Source organism: Salmo trutta, unplaced genomic scaffold (assembly GCF_901001165.1).
Source record: "Salmo trutta unplaced genomic scaffold, fSalTru1.1, whole genome shotgun sequence".
NCBI lineage: Eukaryota > Metazoa > Chordata > Actinopteri > Salmoniformes > Salmonidae > Salmo > Salmo trutta.
The window spans coordinates 241,005-258,777 of record NW_021822719.1 but is presented as its reverse complement, the minus strand read 5'-3'; the positions used below and the strand labels follow the sequence as shown (position 1 = coordinate 258,777).

General features: G+C 53.7%; 1 protein-coding gene across 1 annotated transcript in view; it reads right to left on the bottom strand.

The window, feature by feature from the left end:
* LOC115183997 (formin-2) overlaps positions 1-17,773 on the bottom strand; it is a 106,124-nt gene that overhangs the window by 44,456 nt on the left and 43,895 nt on the right. Inside the window, exon 7 of the mRNA XM_029744994.1 lies at positions 6,654-6,798. Within this exon, the coding sequence (XP_029600854.1) occupies positions 6,654-6,798 (145 nt within the window). The remainder of the gene's footprint in view (positions 1-6,653; positions 6,799-17,773) is intronic.

Here is a 17,773-nt window from a genome sequence, read left to right as displayed (position 1 = left end):
TCAGGTCTACTAGGAGAGAGAGAGAGGAACCCATGGTGACCTCACACAGGTCAGGTCTACTAGGAGAGAGAGAGGAACCCACGGTGACCTCACACAGGTCAGGTCTACTAGGAGAGAGAGAGAGAGAGAGGAACCCACGGTGACCTCACACAGGTCAGGTCTACTAGGAGAGAGAGAGAGAGAGAGGAACCCACGGTGACCTCACACAGGTCAGGTCTACTAGGAGAGAGAGAGAGGAACCCATGGTGACCTCACACAGGTCAGGTCTACTAGGAGAGAGAGAGAGGAACCCACGGTGACCTCACACAGGTCAGGTCTACTAGGAGAGAGAGAGAGGAACCCACGGTGACCTCACACAGGTCAGGTCTACTAGGAGAGAGAGGGAGGAACCCACGGTGACCTCACACAGGTCAGGTCTACTAGGAGAGAGAGAGAGGGGAACCCACGGTGACCTCACACAGGTCAGGTCTACTAGGAGAGAGAGAGAGGAACCCACGGTGACCTCACCACAGGACTGCAGCAGTGTGTCTTAAAGCCAATTGATGTTTGATCTGAAAATGTGGTCTGCGTCGCCGTCCGGAGGGTGTGACGCTACGCTGAGCCTCTGGAGGCAGAAGACAAATTGAGCTCCGTACCCCGTCGCTGGGCACCTCAAGTTCTCTAACAATGAGGAGGGCTCTGTATAGCTCCGCATTGATGTGATTGGTTGACGGAAGGTGAGGGCAGGAGGTCCTGTATTAATCCTTCACAACAGGCTCTGCGAAGTGCGAATGCCCTGACTTCTGCAGAGGCCCTATCGCAGTAAATGATGCACGGCCACTGCAGACGTGGGGATTGACCATGCAGAGCCCAGAGACTGGAGCATCGCTGTGTTTATACTGTGGAGAGCCCAGAGACTGGAGCAACGCTGTGTTTATACTGTGGAGAGCCCAGAGACTGGAGCAACACTGTGTTTACTGTGGAGAGCCCAGAGACTGGAGCAACGCTGTGTTTACTGTGGAGAGCCCAGAGACTGGAGCAACGCTGTGTTTACTGTGGAGAGCCCAGAGACTGGAGCATCGCTGGGTTTACTGTGGAGAGCCCAGAGACTGGAGCAACGCTGTGTTTACTGTGGAGACTGGAGCAACGCTGTGTTTACTGTGCAGCCCAGAGACTGGAGCAACACTGTTTACTCTGGAGAGCCCAGAGACTGGAGCAACACTGTGTTTACTCTGGAGAGCCCAGAGACTGGAGCAACACCGTGTTTACTCTGGAGAGCCCAGAGACTGGAGCAACACTGTGTTTACTGTGCAGCCCAGAGACTGGAGCAACACTGTGTTTACTGTGCAGCCCAGAGACTGGAGCAACACCGTGTTTACTGTGGAGAGCCCAGAGACCAAGAAAACAAAAAACAATGTTTGAAACTATGTTGTCTGATTGATCAGAAAGTCAAGACAATGGTCAGTTTTCTACTGCGACTCAGCACCACGTTGACCTGCCTGCCCCCCCGCCTGCCCCCCCGCCCTGGCCCCCCGCCTGGCCCCCCCGCCTGCCCCCCCCCGGCACCCTGCGTCAGCAGCTGGAAACATTCTCCATCTAAACAGACCTCTATTACGTACGGACAAACTTTCCCTTCAGGAAGTCATCAGATGACCGTGAATAACGTCCCCTTCTCTCGCTCTACCCCCCCCGCCGGGTTGGTCGGTGTGTCGCCGTGTCACCAGGAGCAAAACCACCAAGATGTTACCAAATAAACAGACTCCGTAAGAACGGCAGTTCTGCTCTACAAGGGTATGGAGGAAACGAGCCTCACCTGGACGGGAGAGGAAACGAGCCTCACCTGGACGGGAGAGGAAACGAGCCTCACCTGGACGGGAGAGGAAACGAGCCTCACCTGGACGGGAGAGGAAACGAGCCTCACCTGGACGGGAGAGGAAACGAGCCTCACCTGGACGGGAGAGGAAACGAGCCTCACCTGGACGGGAGAGGAAACGAGCCTCACCTGGACGGGAGAGGAAACGAGCCTCACCTGGACGGGAGAGGAAACGAGCCTCACCTGGACGGGAGAGGAAACGAGCCTCACCTGGATGGCAGGACGTGGGTAATGTTAGAGCTCTGGGACCGGATCTATCAAACGTCTGAGTAACAGAGCTGATCTAGGATCAGTGCCTTTTTTAGATCAATGAAAATGAAAGTGTACTTGGTCAGGGTAAGAACCTGACCCCAGAACAGCACTTACTCTGATGCTTAACAGATAGAAAAAAACAAAATGGCACCTGGTCTTACGTCTGTGACCACACAGTAAACAGAAGAAGTGACTGTCTGTTTTAAAATTCAACACATCCAGCTAGGAGCCAGAGAGGTGCTGACACATCAACAGCCATGACGTCAGACTGGGCCTAGACCATAAACAATGGAAAGAGGGGGGGGGGGGGGGGGGCTTTATCTCAGATCATTGATGAGGTAAAACCATATTGTTACCACAGTGTATGAAATGATACATACTTTGATAGGGGGGATGGGGGAATGAAACTGCCGAAAACAAAATGAATAGAATGATTAAATTCTCTTAAAACTTCTACCCTAATATATATGTCCCTAAAATAAATAAACAGCATATTTAGTCAATTCATTTAAAGTAAATATTGGTAAGGCTTTTCAATAAAAGAAAAATTGTAGTGGCGTTAGAAATGTGGTCCCGTGTGGCTCAGTTGGTAGAGCATGGTGTTTGCAACGCCAGGGTTGTGGGTTCGATTCCCACGGGGGACCAGTACAGAGAAGAAAAGAAAAAATAATAATAAATGTATGAAATGTATGCATCCACCACTGTAAGTCGCTCTGGATGAGAGCGTCTGCTAAATGACGTAAATGTAAATAAACAGTCTACCTACTGCTGTGTTTTAACAGAACCAACTGGGCTATGACATCAGCACCGGCATTTCACAAATATCACATTAACATGCAAACCCCTCATTAATCCTCAGCCATTTCTCCTCTTTTTAACGTAAATCAGGTTCCTCAAAACAGATCTTCAAATCTGACTAAACTGCAAAACAATGATTTGATAAATCCCAACGTAAACACTTCCTATAAGCTGGCATGCCGACCGGAATTAAACTAACAACAACATGTTACTTTATTAAAATAAAATGTTTTGCGGGTAACCCTCTGGCAGCTAGCAGGGAGGGGATAAAGGATACCATTTATTCCAATCAGTATCTAAGGAAATGTTTTAAACATGGACCGCTAACTGCAATCATCCTCTACGGGACTGGGACGACTTCAAAGTTTAAACGATTCTTTACCAGAGTATTTGAAGTAAAAAAATCGCTGAAACAACTTAAAATTCCCCAAACACTTTATTTGGTAACTCAAATAGCATCCAGATTTAGGTCTACCCACAAGACAACTTTAGAAGACAAAAATGTGACGGGGCTAAAATCGTTAAAATAAGACTTAAGAAAAGATTGGCTCAGGAAAATAGTATTTTAAAAAAGGGCAATATTTAATAAGTTAATGTTAGAAATAAAACAATACAGAGCCACCGAGCCAGGCCAGAACCTCAGCCAGAACCACACTATACAGGCCAGGACAGAACCTCAGACTGAGCCACTATACAGGCCAGGACAGGACAGAACCTCAGAACCACACTATACAGGCCAGGCCAGAACCTCAATACAGGCCAGGACAGAACCTCAATACAGGCCAGGACAGAACCTCAGCCAGAACCACTATACAGGCCAGAACCAGTATACAGGCCAGGCCAGAACCACACTATACAGGCCAGGACAGAACCTCAGACAGAACCACTATACAGGCCAGGACAGGACAGAACCTCAGAACCACACTATACAGGCCAGGCCAGAACCTCAATACAGGCCAGGACAGAACCTCAATACAGGCCAGGACAGAACCTCAGCCAGAACCACTATACAGGCCAGAACCAGTATACAGGCCAGGCCAGAACCACACTATACAGGCCAGGACAGAACCTCAGCCAGAACCACTATACAGGCCAGGCCAGAACCTCAGCCAGAACCACTATACAGGCCAGGCCAGAACCTCAGCCAGAACCACTATACAGGACAGAACCACTATACAGGACAGAACCTCAGCCAGAACCACTATACAGGCCAGGACAGAACCTCAGCCAGAACCTCTATACAGGCCAGGACTGCTCAGATCAGCTACAGACTGGTGTGTGTGTGTGTGTGAGTGTGAGTGTGTGGGCTTTACTGGTCGCTGCAGTGTTGTTCTTTATTGATGACAGATCCTCGTTCTGCTACTTCCAGTCAAAACACAGTGTGACTTGAACGGCCTGTCAAAACACCAAGCTCTACGGAGCTCTGATGTAATCCCATCATCTGAACATGGTTTATAGATGGTTAGACTGGGCTACATGGCCTGCCTCCACAATGGCATCCTTACATAAAGGGCCCTGATCAAAAAGGACTGATCCTCAGACAGAGACGCAGAGCCAGGACTGAAGCTCAGACAGAGACGCAGAGCCAGGACTGAAGCTCAGACCGTGACGTCCTCCTCAGGAAGGACAGTCAGTAATTCTACGCAAATGTTTAGTAGTGGAGAACTGGGCCTAAAGCGGTAGGGACCTTTAATCACATCCATTCCCAGAACCCAGACAGTTCCCAGTTCAGCTGAACCCCCCAGAACCCAGACAGTTCCCAGTTCAGTTGAAACCCCCGAACCCAGAGAGTTCCCAGTTCAGTTGAACCCCCCAGAACCCAGACAGTTCCCAGTTCAGTTGAAACCCCCCAGAACCCAGACAGTTCCCAGTTCAGTTGAACCCCCCAGAACCCAGACAGTTCCCAGTTCAGTTGAACCCCCCAGAACCCAGACAGTTCCCAGTTCAGTTGAACCCCCCAGAACCCAGACAGTTCCCAGTTCAGTTGAACCCCCCAGAACCCAGACAGTTCCCAGTTCAGTTGAACCCCCCAGAACCCACAGAGTTCCCAGTTCAGTTGAACCCCCCAGAACCCAGACAGTTCCCAGTTCAGTTGAACCCCCCAGAACCCAGACAGTTCCCAGTTCAGTTGAACCCCCCCAGAACCCAGACAGTTCCCAGTTCAGTTGAACCCCCCAGAACCCAGAGAGTTCCCAGTTCAGTTGAACCCCCCAGAACCCAGACAGTTCCCAGTTCAGTTGAAACCCCCAGAACCCAGACAGTTCACAGTTCAGTTGAAACCCCCCAGAACCCAGACAGTTCACAGTTCAGTTGAAACCCCCAGAACCCAGACAGTTCCCAGTTCAGTTGAAACCCCCCAGAACACAGACAGTTCCCAGTTCAGTTGAAACCCCCCAGAACCCAGAGAGTTCCCAGTTCAGTTGAAACCCCCAGAACCCAGACAGTTCCCAGTTCAGTTGAAACCCCCAGAACCCAGACAGTTCCCAGTTCAGTTGAAACCCCCCAGAACCCAGACAGTTCCCAGTTCAGTTGAAACCCCCAGAACCCAGACAGTTCCCAGTTCAGTTGAAACCCCCCAGAACCCAGACAGTCCCCAGTTCAGTTGAAACCCCCAGAACCCAGACAGTTCCCAGTTCAGTTGAAACCCCCCAGAACCCAGACAGTTCCCAGTTCAGTTGAAACCCCCCAGAACCCAGAGAGTTCCCAGTTCAGTTGAAACCCCCAGAACCCAGACAGTTCCCAGTTCAGTTGAAACCCCCAGAACCCAGACAGTTCCCAGTTCAGTTGAAACCCCCCAGAACCCAGACAGTCCCCAGTTCAGTTGAAACCCCCCAGAACCCAGACAGTCCCCAGTTCAGTTGAAACCCCCAGAACCCAGACAGTTCCCAGTTCAGTTGAAACCCCCCAGAACCCAGACAGTTCCCAGTTCAGTTGAAACCCCCCAGAACCCAGACAGTTCCCAGTTCAGTTGAAACCCCCAGAACCCAGACAGTTCCCAGTTCAATTGAACCCCCCCCCCCCCAGAACCCAGACAGTTCCCAGTTCAGTTGAAACCCCCCCCAGAACCCAGACAGTTCCCAGTTCAGTTGAAACCCCCCCCAGAACCCAGACAGTTCCCAGTTCAGTTGAAACCCCCCAGAACCCAGACAGTTCCCAGTTCAGTTGAAACCCCCAGAACCCAGACAGTTCCCAGTTCAGTTGAAACCCCCCAGAACCCAGACAGTTCCCAGTTCAGTTGAAACCCCCAGAACCCAGACAGTTCCCAGTTCAGTTGAAACCCCCAGAACCCAGACAGTTCAACTGAAGGAGAACAGAACATCTGGAAGGAAGGATGAAATAGAGGAAAACTCCTACATAAACATGAGGGTGATAGGACAATTAAACAGGACGATAGGACAGGACGATAGGACAGGGGGTACTGGGACACGGGAAAATAGGACTGGGGTAATAGGACTGGGGTACGGGGACAGGACAGGGGGCGATAGGACAGGACAAGGGGCGATAGGACAGGACAAGGGGCGATAGGACAGGGGTACGGGGACAGGACAGGGGGCGATAGGACAGGACAAGGGGCGATAGGACAGGACAAGGGGCGATAGGACAGGGGTACGGGGACAGGACAGGGGGCGATAGGACAGGACAAGGGGCGATAGGACAGGACAAGGGGCGATAGGACAGGCGTACGGGGACAGGACAGGGGGCGATAGGACAGGACAGGGGGCGATAGGACAGGTGTTGTATCTGATCTCACCTGTTTGGCTTTAGACTTTGTGATGGTATCTGACAGGGGTTTCTTCTTCTCTTTCACAGCAGTCTTGGAGAACAGCTCTACGAACTCATCAAAGTTCACGTCAGGCTCCTGTATCTTGTCCCAGACCAGCGACGTGCTCACCTCTCTAGGATGAGGGAAGAGTTAGTGAGGTTGTGACCGTTCGATCTTTACTAAAGATACCAGAAATGTTCCAGACAGTACAAAAAACCTTATTTCACTCAAATTATGCACACATATTAGTTGACATCATGTTAGTCAGAATTTCTCTTTTATCAAGAAGCTGATTAAAAAAAAGCATGATCGATACACAGGTGCACCTTGTGCTGGGGACTAACGAAAGGCCACTCTAAAAATGTGCCGTTTTTGTCACAACACAATGCAACAAATGTCTCGCATTTGAAGAACCGTGGAAATCGGCATGCTGACTGCAGGAATGTCCACCAGAGTCATTGCCAGAGAATTTGTTGTTCATTTCTCAACCAAATTGGGAGGCCTATTCCCTCCCAGGCCCGTCTGTGCCCCCGGCCTTCATATATTACGGCCTAGTTAATTTATTTAAATTGACCAATTTCCTTACATGAACTGTAACTCAGTAAAATCTTTGAAATGATTGTGCTTATATTTTTGTTCAGTATACACATGAGTTCCAGCACTACACCTTGAGTGAGAAATATCATCATTTTTTTGTCCAAATCTCATTTCGATATTGTGACAACAAATCAATCCATCTCCGTTAAAAACAACTGACTAAGTATCCAATCTACCATCAATCGGTGTCAGTACTGCGGGGGGGGGGGGGTAAAAGTATCACTCTGCCTCTAGCTTGGTTTTCCTAGACTGTCACATTGTCAGTTTAACCAGCTTGGCATTTCTTGTTCCATGGTTAAAAATTCAAACCCGTTTGTATTCAAAATACCTCCAAAAAAAGTTTTCTCCAGCCAGCCAGAGTCTAACCCCACGCTGCCTGTACGACACCAGTTTATCATTCAAACATCGGCGTCACGCTTCCAACACAAATATCTTTCATTTAACTGTGTAAATGGTGTTTCTCAATATGCATTCTACCGTGCTCCGCGCTCTCACGCTCCGAGTTCGTTCATCTGAAGACGAGAGAGTGGAGAACACATAAAACCTACAATTACAGCAGCACTCCCCCTACTGTATTACCTCACGCTTAGCAGCACTCCCCCTACTGTATTACCTCACGCTGAGCAGCACTCCCCCTACTGTATTACCTCACGCTAAGCAGCACTCCCCCCTACTGTATTACCTCACGCTGAGCAGCACTCCCCCTACTGTATTACCTCACGCTGAGCAGCACTCCCCCTACTGTATTACCTCAGGCCGAGCAGCACTCCCCCTACTGTATTACCTCACGCTGAGCAGCACTCCCTCTACTGTATTACCTCACGCCGAGCAGCACTCCACCTACTGTATTACCTCACGCTGAGCAGCACTCCCCCTACTGGATTACCTCACGCTGAGCAGCACTCCCCCTACTGTATTATCTCACGCTGAGCAGCACTCCCTCTACTGTATTACCTCACGCTGAGCAGCACTCCCCCTACTGTATTACCTCACGCTGAGCAGCACTCCCTCTACTGTATTACCTCACTCCCCCTACTGTATTACCTCACGCTGCACCTCCCTCTACTGTATTACCTCACGCTGAGCAGCACTCCCTCTACTGTATTACCTCACGCTGAGCAACACTCCCCCTACTGTATTACCTCACGCTGAGCAGCACTCCCCCTACTGTATTGCTGAGCAGCACTCCCTCTACTGTATTACCTCACGCTGCACCTCCCTCGACTGTATTACCTCACGCTGAGCAGCACTCCCTCTACTGTATTACCTCACGCTGAGCAACACTCCCCCTACTGTATTACCTCACGCTGAGCAGCACTCCCCCTACTGTATTACCTCACGCTGAGCAGCACTCCCCCTACTGTATTACCTCACGCTGAGCAGCACTCCCCCTACTGTATTACCTCACGCTGAGCAGCACTCCCCCTACTGTATTACCTCACGCTGAGCAGCACTCCCTCTACTGTATTACCTCACTCCCCCTACTGTATTACCTCACGCTGAGCAGCACTCCCTCTACTGTATTACCTCACGCTGAGCAGCACTCCCCTTACTGTATTACCTCACGCCGAGCAGCACTCCCCCTACTGTATTACCTCACGCTGAGCGGCACTCCCTCTACTGTATTACCTCACGCTGAGCAACACTCCCCCTACTGTATTACCTCACGCTGCACCTTCCCCTACTGTATTACCTCACGCCGAGCAGCACTCCCCCCTACTGTATTACCTCACGCCGAGCAGCACTCCCCCTACTGTATTACCTCACGCCGAGCAGCACTCCCCCTACTGTATTACCTCACGCCGAGCAGCACCTCCCCCTACTGTATTACCTCACGCCAAGCAGCACTCCCCCTACTGTATTACCTCACGCCGAGCAGCCCTCCCCCTGCTGTATTACCTCACGCTGAGCAGCACTCCCCCTACTGTATTACCTCACGCTGAGCAGCACTCCCCCTACTGTATTACCTCACGCTGAGCAGGCACTCCCCCTACTGTATTACCTCACGCTGAGCAGCACTCCCCCTACTGTATTACCTCACGCTGAGCAGCACTCCCTACTGTATTACCTCACGCTGAGCAGCACCCCCCTACTGTATTACCTCACGCTGCGCAGCACTCCCCTACTGTATTACCTCACGCTGCACCTCCCCCTACTGTATTACCTCGAGCAGCACTCCCCCTACTGTATTACCTCACGCCGAGCAGCACTCCCCCTACTGTATTACCTCACGCTGCACCTCCCCCTACTGTATTACCTCACGCCGCAGCAGCACTCCCCCTACTGTATTACCTCACGCCGAGCAGAACTCCCCCTACTGTATTACTCACGCTGAGCAGCACTCCCCCTACTGTATTACCTCACGCTGAGCAGCACTCCCCCTACTGTATTACCTCACGCTGAGCAGCACTCCCCCCTACTGTATTACCTCACGCTGAGCAGCACTCCCCCTACTGTATTACCTCACGCTGAGCAGCACTCCCCCTACTGTATTACCTCACGCTGAGCAGCACTCCCCCTACTGTATTACCTCACGCTGAGCAGCACTCCCCCTACTGTATTACCTCACGCTGAGCAGCACTCCCCCTACTGTATTACCTCACGCTGAGCAGCACTCCCCCTACTGTATTACCTCACGCTGAGCAGCACTCCCCCCTACTGTATTACCTCACGCTGAGCAGCACTCCCCCCCTACTGTATTACCTCACGCTGAGCAGCCTCCCCCTACTGTATTACCTCACGCTGCACCTCCCCCTACTGTATTACCTCACGCCGAGCAGCACTCCCCCTACTGTATTACCTCACGCTGAGCAGCACTCCCCCTACTGTATTACCTCACGCTGCACCTCCCCCTACTGTATTACCTCACGCTGCACCTCCCCCTACTGTATTACCTCACGCCGAGCAGCACTCCCCCTACTGTATTACCTCACGCTGCACCTCCCCCTACTGTATTACCTCACGCTGCACCTCCCCCTACTGTATTACCTCACGCTGAGCAGCACTCCCCCTACTGTATTACCTCACGCTGAGCAGCACTCCCCCTACTGTATTACCTCACGCCGAGCAGCACTCCCCCTACTGTATTACCTCACGCCGAGCAGCACTCCCCCTACTGGATTACCTCACGCTGAGCAGCACTCCCCCTACTGTATTACCTCACGCTGAGCAGCACTCCCTCTACTGTATTACCTCACGCTGAGCAGCACTCCCTCTACTGTATTACCTCACTCCCCATACTGTATTACCTCACGCTGCACCTCCCTCTACTGTATTACCTCACGCTGAGCAGCACTCCCTCTACTGTATTACCTCACGCTGAGCAACACTCCCCCTACTGTATTACCTCACGCTGAGCAGCACTCCCCCTACTGTATTACCTCACGCTGAGCAGCACTCCCCCTACTGTATTACCTCACGCTGAGCAGCACTCCCTCTAATGTATTACCTCACTCCCCCTACTGTATTACCTCACGCTGAGCAGCACTCCCTCTACTGTATTACCTCACGCTGAGCAGCACTCCCCCTACTGTATTACCTCACGCCGAGCAGCACTCCCCCTACTGTATTACCTCACGCTGCACCTTCCCCTACTGTATTACCTCACGCCGACCGGCACTCCCCCTACTGTATTACCTCACGCCGAGCGGCACTCCCTCTACTGTATTACCTCACGCCGAGCAACACTCCCCCTACTGTATTACCTCACGCCGAGCAGCACTCCCCCTACTGTATTACCTCACGCCGAGCAGCACTCCCCCTAATGTATTACCTCACGCCGAGCGGCACTCCCTCTACTGTATTACCTCACGCTGAGCAACACTCCCCCCTACTGTATTACCTCACGCCGAGCAGCACTCCCCCCCTACTGTATTACCTCACGCTGAGCAGCACTCCCCCCTACTGTATTACCTCACGCTGAGCAGCACTCCCCCTACTGTATTACCTCACACTGAGCAGCACTCCCCCCTACTGTATTACCTCACGCTGAGCAGCACTCCCCCCTACTGTATTACCTCATGCTACACCTCCCCCTACTGTATTACCTCACGCCGAGCAGCACTCCCCCCTACTGTATTACCTCACGCTGAGCAGCACTCCCCCTACTGTATTACCTCACGCCGAGCAGCACTCCCCCTACTGTATTACCTCACGCAGAGCAGCACCTCCCCCTACTGTATTACCTCACGCCGAGCAGCACTCCCCCTACTGTATTACCTCACGCCGAGCGGCACTCCCTCTACTGTATTACCTCACGCTGAGCAACACTCCCCCACTGTATTACCTCACGCCGAGCAGCACTCCCCCCTACTGTATTACCTCACGCTGAGCAGCACTCCCCCCTACTGTATTACCTCACGCTGAGCAGCACTCCCCCCTACTGTATTACCTCACGCTGAGCAGCACTCCCCCCTACTGTATTACCTCACGCTGAGCAGCACTCCCCCCTACTGTATTACCTCATGCTACACCTCCCCCTACTGTATTACCTCACGCCGAGCAGCACTCCCCCCTACTGTATTACCTCACGCTGAGCAGCACTCCCCCCTACTGTATTACCTCACGCCGAGCAGCACCTCCCCCTACTGTATTACCTCACGCAGAGCAGCACCTCCCCCTACTGTATTACCTCACGCCGAGCAGCACTCCCCCTACTGTATTACCTCACGCCGAGCAGCCCTCCCCCTACTGTATTACCTCACGCTGAGCAGCACTCCCCCTACTGTATTACCTCACGTTGAGCAGCACTCCCCCCTACTGTATTACCTCACGCTGAGCAGCACTCCCCCTACTGTATTACCTCACGCTGAGCAGCACCTCCCCCTACTGTATTACCTCACGCCGAGCAGCACTCCCCCTACTGTATTACCTCACGCCGAGCGGCACTCCCTCTACTGTATTACCTCACGCTGAGCAACACTCCCCCACTGTATTACCTCACGCCGAGCAGCACTCCCCCCCTACTGTATTACCTCACGCTGAGCAGCACTCCCCCCTACTGTATTACCTCACGCTGAGCAGCACTCCCCCCTACTGTATTACCTCACGCTGAGCAGCACTCCCCCCTACTGTATTACCTCACGCTGAGCAGCACTCCCCCCTACTGTATTACCTCATGCTACACCTCCCCCTACTGTATTACCTCACGCCGAGCAGCACTCCCCCCTACTGTATTACCTCACGCTGAGCAGCACTCCCCCTACTGTATTACCTCACGCCGAGCAGCACTCCCCCTACTGTATTACCTCACGCAGAGCAGCACCTCCCCTACTGTATTACCTCACGCCGAGCAGCACTCCCCTACTGTATTACCTCACGCCGAGCAGCCCTCCCCCTACTGTATTACCTCACGCTGAGCAGCACTCCCCCTACTGTATTACCTCACGTTGAGCAGCACTCCCCCCTACTGTATTACCTCACGCTGAGCAGCACTCCCCCTACTGTATTACCTCACGCTGAGCAGCACTCCCCCCTACTGTATTACCTCACGCTGAGCAGCACTCCCCCCTACTGTATTACCTCACGTTGAGCAGCACTCCCCTCTACTGTATTACCTCATGCTACACCTCCCCCTACTGTATTACCTCACGCCGAGCAGCACTCCCCCCTACTGTATTACCTCACGCCGAGCAGCACTCCCCCTATTGTATTACCTCACGCCGAGCAGCACTCCCCCCTACTGTATTACCTCACGCCGAGCAGCACTCCCCCTACTGTATTACCTCACGCCGAGCAGCACTCCCCCTACTGTATTACCTCACGCCGAGCAGCACCTCCCCCTACTGTATTACCTCACGCCGAGCAGCACTCCCCCTACTGTATTACCTCACGCCGAGCAGCCCTCCCCCTACTGTATTACCTCACGCTGAGCAGCACTCCCCCTACTGTATTACCTCACGCTGAGCAGCACTCCCCCTACTGTATTACCTCACGCTGAGCAGCACTCCCCCTACTGTATTACCTCACGCTGAGCAGCACTCCCCCTACTGTATTACCTCACGCTGAGCAGCACTCCCCCTACTGTATTACCTCACGCTGAGCAGCACCCCCCTACTGTATTACCTCACGCTGAGCAGCACTCCCCTACTGTATTACCTCACGCTGCACCTCCCCCTACTGTATTACCTCACGCTGCACCTCCCCCTACTGTATTACCTCACGCCGAGCAGCACTCCCCCTACTGTATTACCTCACGCTGCACCTCCCCCTACTGTCTTACCTCACGCTGCACCTCCCCCTACTGTATTACCTCACGCCGAGCAGCACTCCCCTACTGTATTACCTCACGCTGCACCTCCCCCTACTGTATTACCTCACACTGAGCAGCACTCCCCCTACTGTATACCTCACGCTGAGCAGCACTCCCCCTACTGTATTACCTCACGCCGAGCAGCACTCCCCCTACTGTATTACCTCACGCCGAGCAGCACTCCCCCTACTGTATTACCTCACGCAGAGCAGCACCTCCCCCTACTTATTCCTCACGCCGAGCAGCACTCCCCCTACTGTATTACCTCACGCCGAGCAGCACTCCCCCCTACTGTATTACCTCACGCTGAGCAGCACTCCCCCTACTGTATTACCTCACGCTGAGCAGCACTCCCCCCTACTGTATTACCTCACGCTGAGCAGCACTCCCCCCTACTGTATACCTCACGCTGGCTAGCAACCTCCCCCCTACTGTATCCTACATCCCCCTACTGTATACCTCAAGCCGAGCAGCAACTCCCCCTTCCTACTGTATTACCTCACGCTGAGCAAGCACTCCCACCTACTGTATTACCTCACGCCGAGCAGCACTCCCCCTACTGTATTACCTCACGCAGAGCAGCAACCTCCCCCCTTACTGTATTACCTCACGCCGAGCAGCACTCCCCCCTTACTGTATTACTCACGGCCGAGCGGCACTCCCTCTACTGTATTACCTCACGCTGAGGCAACAATCCCCCACTTGTATTACCTCACGCCGAGCAGCACTCCCCCCCCTACTGTATTCCCTCACGCTGAGCAGGCACTCCCCCCTACTGTATTACCTCACGCTGAGCAGCAATCCCCCCCTTACTGTATTACCTCACGCTGAGCAGCACTTCCCACCTACTGTATTACCTCACGCTGAGCAGCACTCCCCTCTACTGTATTACCTCATGCTACACCTCCCCCTACTGTATTACCTCACAACTCCCCCCTACTGTATTACCTCACGCCGAGCAGCACTCCCCCTACTGTATTACCTCACGCCGAGCAGCACTCCCCCTACTGTATTACCTCACGCCGAGCAGCACTCCCCCTACTGTATTACCTCACGCCGAGCAGCACCTCCCCCTACTGTATTACCTCACGCCGAGCAGCACTCCCCCTACTGTATTACCTCACGCCGAGCAGCCCTCCCCCTACTGTATTACCTCACGCTGAGCAGCACTCCCCCTACTGTATTACCTCACGCTGAGCAGCACTCCCCCTACTGTATTACCTCACGCTGAGCAGCACTCCCCCTACTGTATTACCTCACGCTGAGCAGCACTCCCCCTACTGTATTACCTCACGCTGAGCAGCACTCCCCCTACTGTATTACCTCACGCTGAGCAGCACCCCCCCTACTGTATTACCTCACGCTGAGCAGCACTCCCCTACTGTATTACCTCACGCTGCACCTCCCCCTACTGTATTACCTCACGCTGCACCTCCCCCTACTGTATTACCTCACGCCGAAGCAGCACTCCCCCTACTGTATTACCTCACGCTGCCACCTCCCCCTACTGTATTACCTCACGCTGCACCTCCCCCTACTGTATTACCTCACGCCGAGCAGCACTCCCCCTACTGTATTACCTCACGCTGCACCTCCCCCTACTGTATTACCTCACACTGAGCAGCACTCCCCCTACTGTATTACCTCACGCTGAGCAGCACTCCCCCTACTGTATTACCTCACGCCGAGCAGCACTCCCCCTACTGTATTACCTCACGCAGAGCAGCACCTCCCCCTACTGTATTACCTCACGCCGAGCAGCACTCCCCCTACTGTATTACCTCACGCCGAGCAGCCCTCCCCCTACTGTATTACCTCACGCCGAGCAGCACTCCCCCTACTGTATTACCTCACGCCGAGCAGCACTCCCCCTACTGTATACCTCACGCCGAGCAGCACCCCCCCCTACTGTATTACCTCACGCCGAGCAGCATCCCCCTACTGAATTACCTCACGCGAGCAGCCCTCCCCCTACTGTATTACCTCACGCCGAGCAGCACTCCCCCTACTGTATTACCTCACGCTGAGCAGCACTCCCCCTACTGTATTACCTCACGCTGAGCAGCACTCCCCCTATGTATTACCTCACGCTGAGCAGCACTCCCCCTACTGTATTACCTCACGCTGAGCAGCACCCCCCCTACTGTATTACCTCACGCTGAGCAGCACTCCCCTACTGTATTACCTCACGCTGCACCTCCCCCCTACTGTATTCCTCACGCTGCACCTCCCCCTACTGTATTACCTCACGCCGAGCAGCACTCCCCTACGTATTACCTCACGCTGCACCTCCCCCTACTGTATTACCTCACGCTGCACCTCCCCCTACTGTATTACCTCACGCCGAGGCAGCACTCCACCCTACTGTATTACCTCACGCTGCACCTCCCCCTACTGTATTACCTCACACTGAGCAGCACTCCCCCTACTGTATTACCTCACGCTGAGCAGCACTCCCCCTACTGTATTACATCACGCTGAGCAGCACTCCCCCTACTGTATTACCTCACGCTGAGCAGCACTCCCCCTACTGTATTACCTCACGCTGAGCAGCACTCCCCCCTACTGTATTACCTCACGCTGAGCAGCACTCCCCCCTACTGTATTACCTCACGCCTGAGCAGCACTCCCCCCTACTGTATTACCTCCTGCTAGCAGACTCCCCCTACGTATTACCTCATGCTAACCCTCCCCCTACTGTATACCTCACGCCGCGCAGCACTCCCCCTTACTGTATTACCTCACGCCGAGCAGCACTCCCCCTACTGTATTACCTCACGCCGAGCAGCACTCCCCCTACTGTATTACCTCACGCCGAGCAGCCACTCCCCCTACTGTATTACCTCACGCCGAGCAGCACTCCCCCTACTGTATTACCTCACGCGAGCAGCACTCCCCCTACTGTATTACCTCACGCCGAGCAGCACTCCCCCTACTGTATTACCTCACGCCGAGCAGCCCTCCCCTACTGTATTACCTCACGCCGAGCAGCACTCCCCCTACTGTATTACCTCACGCCGAGCAGCACTCCCCCTACTGTATTACCTCACGCTGAGCAGCACTCCCCTACTGTATTACCTCACGCTGAGCAGCACTCCCCTACTGTATTACCTCACGCTGCACCTCCCCCTACTGTATTACCTCACGCTGCACCTCCCTCTACTGTATTACCTCACGCCGAGCAGCACTCCCCCTACTGTATTACCTCACGCCGGTCAGCACTCCCCCTACTGTATTACCTCACGCAGAGCAGCACCTCCCCCTACTGTATTACCTCACGCCGAGCAGCACTCCCCCTACTGTATTACCTCACGCCGAGCAGCCCTCCCCCTACTGTATTACCTCACGCCGAGCAGCACTCCCCCTACTGTATTACCTCACGCCGAGCAGCACTCCCCCTACTGTATTACCTCACGCCGAGCAGCACCTCCCCCTACTGTATTACCTCACGCCGAGCAGCACTCCCCCTACTGAATTACCTCACGCCGAGCAGCCCTCCCCCTACTGTATTACCTCACGCCGAGCAGCACTCCCCCTACTGTATTACCTCACGCTGAGCAGCACTCCCCCTACTGTATTACCTCACGCTGAGCAGCACTCCCCCTACTGTATTACCTCACGCTGAGCAGCACTCCCCCTACTGTATTACCTCACGCTGAGCAGCACCCCCCTACTGTATTACCTCACGCTGAGCAGCACTCCCCTACTGTATTACCTCACGCTGCACCTCCCCCCTACTGTATTACCTCACGCTGCACCTCCCCCTACTGTATTACCTCACGCCGAGCAGCACTCCCCCTACTGTATTACCTCACGCTGCACCTCCCCCTACTGTATTACCTCACGCTGCACCTCCCCCTACTGTATTACCTCACGCCGAGCAGCACTCCCCCTACTGTATTACCTCACGCTGCACCTCCCCCTACTGTATTACCTCACGCTGAGCAGCACTCCCCCTACTGTATTACCTCACGCTGAGCAGCACTCCCCCTACTGTATTACCTCACGCTGAGCAGCACTCCCCCTACTGTATTACCTCACGCTGAGCAGCACTCCCCCTACTGGATTACCTCACGCTGAGCAGCACTCCCCCTACTGTATTACCTCACGCTGAGCAGCACTCCCCCCTACTGTATTACCTCACGCTGAGCAGCACTCCCCCCTACTGTATTACCTCACGCTGAGCAGCACTCCCCCCTACTGTATTACCTCATGCTACACCTCCCCCTACTGTATTACCTCACGCCGAGCAGCACTCCCC